Raw genomic sequence first — 9,692 nt, 5'->3', positions numbered from 1 at the left:
CATTTTAACGCTAAAAGGGTATCTTACTCGATTTACAACAGTTTTACAAAGCGTTTTTGCATTAAAGTTCAAGAGCAGGCTGCTTCACTTCTCCATAAAATCTACCGCAGCGTCGTCAACGTCCTAATCGCCTCCCGATGGAGTGTTTACCTGGACGGCACGATGAGCACGTTGAAGGGTCCAAACGTGGACGCCCACCAGGTTCTATCAGCACAAGCTTTTACCGGCTCAACGAGAAATGCAATAAATCGATGTGGTGGACTGTGTGAAAGTATTGTTACGCAGCACACGTAAGTGCCAGAAAAACCGTTCCGTTTCCTCTCCGTATTCATGGTCGAAAAGAAGCTTGGGGGAAGCACTTGGCCGAGTGCTCATACTATGCCCGAGTAACTGGGAAGCCGGGCACGATCGATGAAAATCAAGCTGAAGTAGATGAACATGAACAAACTCAGAAACAGCATCGCATCTCAGTCCTAGCATTTACGCCTGTTAAATTACTGATCTTTTGGCGTTTGCTACTGGAATTCCAAGCGGACGTGCTACTTCCGGACTCTTTTGTTCATCACTCATCTTTTCGAATGCTCGCTGTGTGGACCACAGCGAGCATTCGAAAAGATGAGTAGCCGCCTGAATGACCACATCGCCATATTAGAGAGATTTTGAAGAGAGCCAATCTTGGTCCGAGTCCTCGTTCGTAAAACGGGAATGGACCAAGACTAGGAATGCGAAGCAAGAGGTTTCGCTACAAATCTCAGTCCACTCTGCGAAAAGCCTTCGAGCATTAACTAATTGAGGTAATCTTCGCCGTTCCAAAGCAGTTAACCGGCACTAACCATGACGAGTGGTGCTCCTTCACGAGCTCCGTTGTTCTGCTCGAAGCATTCGCTTTTGATCTCCAGCCCACCAAGATGCCAACATCTCGTAAACCTCCAAAGGAGAGTGCCCAGTCGACTGAGGCACCTTCAACAGCCACGACAACAGTGTCCTCCTCGAAATCGAGGACAAAAAGAAAGAAATTCAGCAAGCACGACGACCTAGTACTACTCCGGCAAGTTAACGCAGACCAGCCTTTTGCTAGTGTTCGAGGCAGCCTTATGGATGCGTGGACGTCTCTCGCCAACAAGGTGAAAGTCGTGCAGGGGTTTTCCAAGCAGGAGATTACTGGCAAGTCGGCACAGGCACGGTTCAATGTACTGGTGGGAAGACCATCGAGAAGCCGACAAAAAGTCGGCGGCAGCTTCGGGAGGATTACACGGAGTCGCAGCAGCTTCTGGACGAGATAGTGCTGGCTGTAGATGAGCATGCTAGAGAAGAGGCGCAGCGGGCTCTGGAGCTGAAGGAAAAGCTCGAGTCAGAAGATAACGTTGGTAAGCTAATGCGGGAGGAAGCTGTATCGCGCCTGAAGAAGCGGAAGGACAGAGGTGAAGAGAGCGAGTCTGAGAAGCCGTCGCCGCGCAAGGTAACCATCTACGACCTGATGCGTGAGGACAACGAAAAAGAGCGCCAAATGCGAGCTGAGCAATTTCAGCAGAAGCAAGAGTTGCAGCGAAAGCAGAAGGAAATGAAGCTTCAGGACCGGGAAGAGGAGCGAGAATTTAAGCTTCGTCTTGCTCGATTAGAAAACGAACGCTACGAAAACCTGCTAAAGCTACCTCTGCTCAAGGCGCGTGGTGGAACGGCGCTCGATGGAATTGTAGGAGAGGTCGGTGACGTGGGCGAAGATGCAGGGGTTGGAGTGAGCGATGGTGTCTTGGGTCTTGAAGGTGGTGCTTGACCGAGCGCAGGATTTTCACCTTCTACCCCAGATAATCCTGTAAGCTGGGTGGTGGCAGATCGAAGTACTGGCTGATTTGGTTGCCTCCGTAGTAGCAGTTGTGGCAGTTCGTTAGGAGCATAGCAACTTTAACAAACTTACCGACTGGTGACAAGCGAACCTTTTGCTGTTTATTGTATTCGACGTACGACCACAGAGTTTTCATACACTTTAAATGCCATTCCACCGATTCACGAAGACGACTCATCTCGCTGTTCAGTCACTTTCGTCGGCACTTACAGAATTTCCTTTATATCCACTGACGATGTACTTACGCGTTCCATACGCAGGGTCATCATAAAGGAACTTCCCCTCAAACGTGTCTTGGTGTTCGTCAAAGTATTCTAAAAGACCACTTTCCCGCAGCATGGTGCTGTCTTGGCGGCGTCCCTCCATGGGGCCCCAGAAATGGATACAAGTCCGTCAGGTGCCGTCACGACTTGGTAGTTCAGGCAGTGAATGCGCTTGTGCCCGCTGTACAGATGCTTCTGCAAGTTCTCACCTCTTTCACCATGACGGCGAGGTGAAGGACGACAAACCGCCACCTTGGTGCCGTCGGGGAACCCAAATACGCCCTCCGTCGGAGCTCCTTTCCCCTCGACGGCTTCGCAATACTCCTCCATGCGGGCGCTAACGATCGATTCAGCCATGAACAGCTTGTCCGCAAACGTGTCGTGCACGTAGTCGATCATGTGCAAGAATACACGACACAACCACGCTGTACCCCTTCCAAACGTCTTCATCGTGTCGTAGTAGCGCGTTGGAAACGCTAAGCGAGCTAGCATCACGCAGAGGGCAGTGTCGCCGGCACAATTGTCGCCATGTGCCGTCACTTCAGTGTCAGGGATGCGCAGCAGAGACCGTAGCTCGTAGACGCCAGCCACATCGAAGCGAAACTCAAGCTCGCTGTTTGCATCGGTGTAGCTAGCGAGGTCAAACGTCACAGCAGGAATCGAAGGCCGCTCAACTTGGTCGAGCAGCAACATGAAGCGAAGCTTCTTCTTGCGGCTCATGTACTTGTTCTTGGCGATGTACCACTGCAGCAACGCAGTCTCCGACGACACCATACTGGTGGTGGCTGTGAAAGATTGGTTGTGAGAGGTCTCCAACCGGACATGACATTCCTAAGAAAACCAGATTCCTAAGACTGTCTTGATAACAATTCCTGGTTCGTGCTCGATGCTGCACTTTTCATGAACGTCAACCGAGAACGGACCAAGAATTGCAGGTTTCGAAATTTCTCTATTATCAGCGGTCGTGTTCTTGACGAGAATGCAGAGCAGCATTCAGCTGAGCAGCGAGAAAATGCTCGAGCAACTCAAGATCGGAATGGTGAAAAAGTAAATTTTCTTTCGGATGTGTGGGAAACAGTAGCAAAACAGCACATACTAGGCTGCATGGTAGGCTTATTTGACTGCAGAATGAGCTACGGTTTTGCTAACGTCATCATCTTTTTTTCAGCCATCACTCCCTCATTGCTTGCCACTCGAACAAGACAATGATAGCAAAAGGATTTACTCGAAAGACTTGCTGTAGTTTGTGTAGCTACTTGAGTCACTTCCAGCCGTGGCAATGGCCATTATTTTATTCTTAATCGACGGCGGTCAGAATGGGAACGTATATTAGAAGCCGGTTGAACTGGCGGCTTCGTGCATCGAGACCCCTTCCATGCCTCCGCCGTGGAGCTACGGCACTTCTCCATCTTGAAAGCAGAACATGCTCAACAGCTGCTGATGCCGGACCGGTAGCAGAAGTACACCATCCTGTTAGCGGCGGCTGTCATTAATCGCGTGGCGGCGCTCTCCCGCGTTTACTGTCGCTTCCTGCTGCCATGGATAAGTTGCGCATCATACTCTAAGTTCTCTTGAGCTTCTGTTAGGCGCAGCACATTAGGTAGCTCACACCGGTCTTAAACATGCTGACCGTCGGGTGTCGAAGCCTGCGGGCGGGTTGTAATTGACGGTCAAAGGTCTGAGATATATAACCTTTTTCCACGTTTTAAATAAGTTTTGTTTACATTTTTTCAAAGGTTTACACTTAATTTAAGTGAAAATCCCCGTAAAAAGCTGACACTGCACTCAGGCCGCAAAACAGGCTGACAAAATGCACAGCGACAACAGATCTGCCGCCACAAAGCCGACAATCCATCATTGAGTAGGTCAGCTTGGGTTGTGGGCTCCAAACGTGTTCATCTACATCGCTCTTTATCACAGGCAACGATTAGAAAGATCCTAAAGCAGGAACACTTACTCGAAGCCATAACATTGGAAGCTCTGACTACAAAGTCGCACCGCTTTCCTGAGTTAGACTCAAAGCTCACAAATAGGGCCGGCTGGCTGGCAAGAATGTTTTTTAAAAAAACGAATGGACACATGCAATGCGGATGGATCTGAACGTTTTTGTGGGAAAATCCTTCGGCATTAGTCAAACAATACAGCTCTTATGTCACAGCTTCACTCGCACCGTAGTTTTCCTCTTACGTACGACTCATCATCGTCCGTTACTGTACGCCCCACGTGGATATCTCCAAGCACCAAAATGTCAACATCACCTTCCCCAGTCGCCAAGCACCTTCGCTGCGTGTCCGGTTTTTTCCTCATGGGGATCTCGGACGAGCCCGTGGACGAGATGGGGGACCCTCCCATGCGTATGGGGCTGGTCGACGGCAAGGCCTGGCCGGACGTGTACAAATACATGGATCAATTCGAACTCAAACATCCGGGACGTCGCATTAAGTTGGTAATTCTATTGCGGCATGGAGAAGCCACACACAATGCCACTAAAGCTCGTGTGGGCGATAAATTGTGGGAGGAGGAGTACGAGATGCGGGCCGAGTTTATCGATGCCCCACTCACAGATCACGGCAGGGAACAGGCTGATGCCGCAGCGTCGATGCTGGAAAAGCAGATCGCCAAGTGCGGCCTTAGGCTGCAGCGTATCTTCGTCTCCCCATTGGACCGCACACTGCAGACTTACGACCGAGTGTTCACCCGAATGCGGGATATCCCTGTGTCTGTCGTGGAGCTTGCACGGGAGACGTTGGGCGTCGTTAACTGCGACCGTCGCAAACTCATGACTCCAAAGCAGGCCGCCTATCCGCAATTGGACTTTAATCACGTAGCTAGTGAGAATGACACGTGGTGGCAGCCTGATCACCGTGAAACAAGCGAGGAGATTGCCAAGCGAGCCGCAGAATTTCTGGACGAAGTATTCTACAAGAAAGACGAAAGCTGCGTGCTCGTTGTCTCGCACAGCGGCTTTAGTCGCGGGTGCTTTGCGGCTGTGGGCCACCGCTACTACCGGCCGAGAAACGCAGAGTTCATCCCGTTGTTGATCACGGATGCCACAGAGGAGGAATTGCTGCTAGATACATCGAGTTTGCTTTAGTCTCAGGCATATTGTTTAGGCCGTCAACGACTGACGCATGTATATTGTAAATGCCTTAGATTGAACCTGTCCATCGACCGGCATTCGTTGCCTTTTCTGAAGTGATAGATGTTAGTAAAATGGCGTTACGTTGGTTGGTCGCTTGCCGATCCATCTGTCGTGGCCCCTTATTTCTCAAATCACATTTTGACTTTTCTCGGCTAGGACTGAAGTACTGCTGAGTTCGAGCCGATACCAACTCATCTCAATGCTTCTGACAGTCGTCTGTGCGCTTCTTCTACTTGGAACTTCGGTTCGCGGACAACAAGCTGCGTCATCTCGGCTGCGTTACCGTCCAGGGTACTTTATTCAAGGAGATCCTAGTCACCCTATTCCAGCGTCGAATCCACCTCACATGGGTCTCCTGGATGGCAAAACATGGCGAGACGTACACGCTGAAATGAACAAGAGACGACTTGGAGACACTAGGATGAAACTTGTGATCTTCCTGCGCCATGGAGAAGGCACACACAACGTCGCTATCGAGAAATATGGCAGCGACGCGTGGAACACCTACTACTGTAAACTACCGGAGTATTTGGATGCTCCTCTGACCGCTACGGGTATCCAACAAGCAGAGAAGGCGTCAGCTACACTTAACACTGAGATCGAGAATGGTTTACAAGTTGAGAATGTGCTTGTTTCTCCGCTAGAACGTGCATTAAGAACTTTTACTATCGCGTACCGAAACCAGACTTCCAGCATCAGCAGTACACCGCTAGAACTGCCGCGAGAGATACTAGGCACTCATACTTGTGACGAGCGCCGCAACATCTCTGAAAAGAGAATGCAATACTCGCAGTTAGACTTTAGTGGTTTTGAGTCTGATGCAGATCCGTGGTGGACTCAAGATCATCGTGAGACCAACGCCGAGATCGAGACCCGCGCTACCAAGTTTTTAAAGCATATCTTCAACAACTATTCGGTACGAAGTGTGGGTGTAGTCTCCCATAGTGTGTTTGGCGCTGCGGTTCTACGTGTCATAGGTCATCCTGAGTACAACCTTGGGACGGCCGAGTTTCTACCGCTTCTAATCGAAGAAGCCTTTATTAATTAAGTTTTTTCTACGGCAGATGTAGGGTTAAGATGTATTAATAACCCTCCACGAAACTTAATACAACGAAAGCCTTTTTACCCAGTTTTCAAAATGGTTACCCCTTGCTGGTTATAATTTAAGGGCAAAGAAGTTGGTGTTGGAAATCGGTATGAACTTTAGCTCAGTCTTTTCAACCTGAGGTAAATTACCACAGGCTCAAAAAGCTTGTGGTCATAGATAAGACTTACTTTTGTTAGTACATGTACCGGTATACATGATAGGATGCAGTCCAGCAACGATCAACGGCATCAAATAATAATCTTTGAGGCCGCAGACAGGGTTCGCCAAAACCCAGTTTTTCGAATTTGAATGAATTTTTTGTGGGTTGGTGGGATAAAACACTGGGTCTTATGTGTTGGATGACGTCACCTACAAAATTATCAAAAAAACTGTGTCACCTCAGAGAAATATGGAGCGCTTCAGGGCGGTTAAAGAAAATATAGATGCATAACCGAGTTTTGGGGCGGTCCAAGGAAGAAATATGCTCTAATGACAGCTCGTGGCGGTTGGGGTAGCTCTTTTCAACTGGTTAGACGAAAGCGGGTATTGTAGCAAATGACCCGGCGCACTGAAGATGCATGGGCGAAGACGCGCAGGTAAAGCCAGTCATGGCACTTGCGTATTGCGTCAGCTCTATCGCTCTTACTTTATTTTTATAAACCCAGAAAACCCAGCCTAAAAAAAGAGTGGGTGGGTGGGTCGTTTAAAATACCCAAAACCCAAAAACTCCAAAACCCATTTTGCGAACCCTAGCCGCAGTGGTCTCGGATGCAGGGGTTAATGGTAACTCCAAAATCGGTGAAGTTAATATTGTGAAAATATCACCTGTAGACCAGTTAATATAAAAAATATCACCTAATATTTTCTTCTGAGACAATATGATATTATTAAATATCAGCTTAATATTAGTTAATACGATATTATATTTTTCAATGATTGCGTAATCGAGCAACATTAACCAATCAGATGTCGTTAACGCTCGACTAGCTGAAGTATTACTAATCAACCGTGAGTACCGGGACAATTGTGAGTGACGGCAAGGTTGGCGTTGTGTGTTGGCACTGCTGAGCGCATTAATCTAGCGCCACAGGCAGCAGGTTTATTAGACGCACGATGTCGACGAGGAGATCGGTAGAGAACAAGAAAAAATGTTTTGATTTCGCTCTATCAACGTTAAACAGCTGCAGTTTTCCATCTCGATCGCCTTTGTCTGTGTCACAGTGAAATACTAGAGCAAATACTCGTCAGTCTTAAAGCCTACTGCTTTTCTAGAACCTGATCGAAAAAGTTATTTGGCTCCGCTCGGTTCACAGAGGTAAGCTGGCAAGAAACGTACTTAAGTGGGAAAATATCATAAAATATCATGTAGTATCTAATATTTTTCAGCTCTCCGAGCTAATATAGAAATATTATGTTAGCTTTTGCAAAAATGAGTTACTATTAATATTTAATATCGAAAATAGTACTATTACTATCAAAAATATCATATGATATTTGGTTACCATTAGCCCCTGCTCGGATGAGCGAGCGCAATAAACAACAAGTTTACATCCGCGACACGCCCCAAAGAATATGATAGGTGCAAGCTCCGTACCGTAAAGCTTACATTGTACATCTGCAGTGGTTTTCTGCCCAGGCTGGACCAGACTCCCCAGCTCAGTGAGGACTGGTCAACGACTAGTGGTCATTCTGCATTTTGCTTGGGTCTGCACACTTCGATCATATCACAGAGATGGCCAGCATGTGCCGTGCCGTGGCCCTTTACGCCACCGTCGCGACGCTCGCAAGTGCTGCTACCCACTACGAGTACAAGACCATTGATGTGGACTATAACTTCGACGAAAGTGAGGATTCTCCACGCAGTGTCATCATGATGATTCCGGACGGCACTGGGCCGAACGTCTTCACCTTGGCACGCACTGTTCTGGACCCGAGTCTGCAAACTCGTCTTCACATTGATCCGCATCTTATGGGAACTATCCAGACGCACTCGGCTACAAGTTACATTACGGACTCTGCAGCGGCCGCTACTGCTTACTCGACGGGCTATAAGACGTACGACTCGGCTATCGCTGTTGACTCGTACGAGCAGCCTTTGGGTACCGTGCTGGAAGCTGCCAAGGCTCGTGGCATGGTGACTGGTATGATCGTAACCTGTCGGGTAACCCACGCAACACCAGCATCGTTCGCTGCGCACGTTGTTGACCGTGATTCGGAAGACGATATCGCCGGGCAGTACGTTGCTAATAAGAACCTTGACTTCTTGCTCGGTGGTGGTAAGAAACACTTTAACGACTCGATGTTCGAAGATCTCAAATCGAATGGCTACACCGTTATAGAAAACTACCAAGGTCTCCTCGACTATAAGACTGCAAATGCAGACACTGGAGCTCTTCGTCTGTTTGGACTCTTCAAAGAGAGTCACATGTCGTATGAAGTCGATCGTCTCCGTGAACTCGCAGGAAATAACACCACTGCACGTGAGCCAAGTCTTCCAGAAATGGTAGACATTGTGTTGAGTCTTCTTCGCAAGAATGAGCAGGCCAAGAAGCACGGTTACTTCGTGATGATTGAGGGTTCGCGCGTGGACCACGCCGGTCACTCGAACGACCCCGGTACCATGGCGAAGGAAGCGATTGCGTTTGACGAGACGGTTGCTGTGGTATTGGATCACGTGGAGCAGGCTCCCAACACGGCGATGTTGTCAGCAGCTGACCACGGTACTGGTGGTCTTACGCTTGGTCGTAGCGGCATGGAGTACCCGTACCCGTGGTATCCGTCACAACTGCAGCAGCAAAACATGTCGACCGAGGCGATGCAAGAACGTCTGGATGAGATTTTGGTAAGCGACGAGTGCGCTATCGGAGCTAATGAGACGTGCAAGACTGCTCTTTTGGAAACGTCCAAGTGGATGCTGGCTAACTACACCAATGTCACTTCTTTCACGGACGACGATGTCGCGAAGCTGGCGACGAAAATCTCCACTGCTGTTGACGAGACGCGCGATTTGTATTTCGTGCTGATCGAATTAGGCCACATTATTAGTGCCCCCGCCTGGATTGGCTGGACGACTGTGGGGCACGTGGGCACGGACGTAAACTTGTATTGCAAGGGTCCCATGATCTTTGAGCGCATGTGCAAGGGTGTGCACGAAAATGTTTATTTGAACAAGCTGATGACGACGTTCTTGGGTCTGGAGCACCAGCAGGAACTGGAGACGATGAAGCACCGCAGCATGCCGGTGCTGGAGGATCCTCTGGCATTTTAGGCTGGTGACAGCGTGGACCTCGCCGAGGTCACCTTAAACTTTTATAAAACAGCTATCGACAATTCTTGTAAATAGATGCGATTTACATA

General features: G+C 48.9%; 3 protein-coding genes across 3 annotated transcripts; all 3 read left to right on the top strand.

Moving 5' to 3' along the window:
* Window positions 1-4,411: 4,411 nt before the first annotated feature.
* Window positions 4,412-5,200, top strand: PITG_18080 (phosphoglycerate mutase; the record flags this gene model as incomplete). The annotated part of the gene is made up of 1 exon (XM_002997665.1): window positions 4,412-5,200. The coding sequence occupies one exon, from the start codon at window positions 4,412-4,414 to the stop codon at window positions 5,198-5,200; it is 789 nt and encodes a 262-aa protein (XP_002997711.1).
* A 247-nt stretch (window positions 5,201-5,447) lies between these two features.
* Window positions 5,448-6,296, top strand: PITG_18079 (phosphoglycerate mutase family; the record flags this gene model as incomplete). Its single annotated transcript, XM_002997664.1, has 1 exon — window positions 5,448-6,296. One exon carries the CDS (start codon window positions 5,448-5,450, stop codon window positions 6,294-6,296), a length of 849 nt encoding a protein of 282 aa, XP_002997710.1.
* A 1,771-nt stretch (window positions 6,297-8,067) lies between these two features.
* Window positions 8,068-9,692, top strand: PITG_18078 (alkaline phosphatase, putative; the record flags this gene model as incomplete). The annotated part of the gene is made up of 1 exon (XM_002997663.1): window positions 8,068-9,692. One exon carries the CDS (start codon window positions 8,068-8,070, stop codon window positions 9,601-9,603), a length of 1,536 nt encoding a protein of 511 aa, XP_002997709.1.

Source organism: Phytophthora infestans, genomic scaffold (assembly GCF_000142945.1).
Source record: "Phytophthora infestans T30-4 supercont1.68 genomic scaffold, whole genome shotgun sequence".
NCBI classification, from domain to species: Eukaryota; Oomycota; class Peronosporomycetes; order Peronosporales; family Peronosporaceae; genus Phytophthora; species Phytophthora infestans.
Note: the sequence above shows the minus strand (reverse complement) of the source record. Positions and strands in the feature narration are given on the sequence as shown.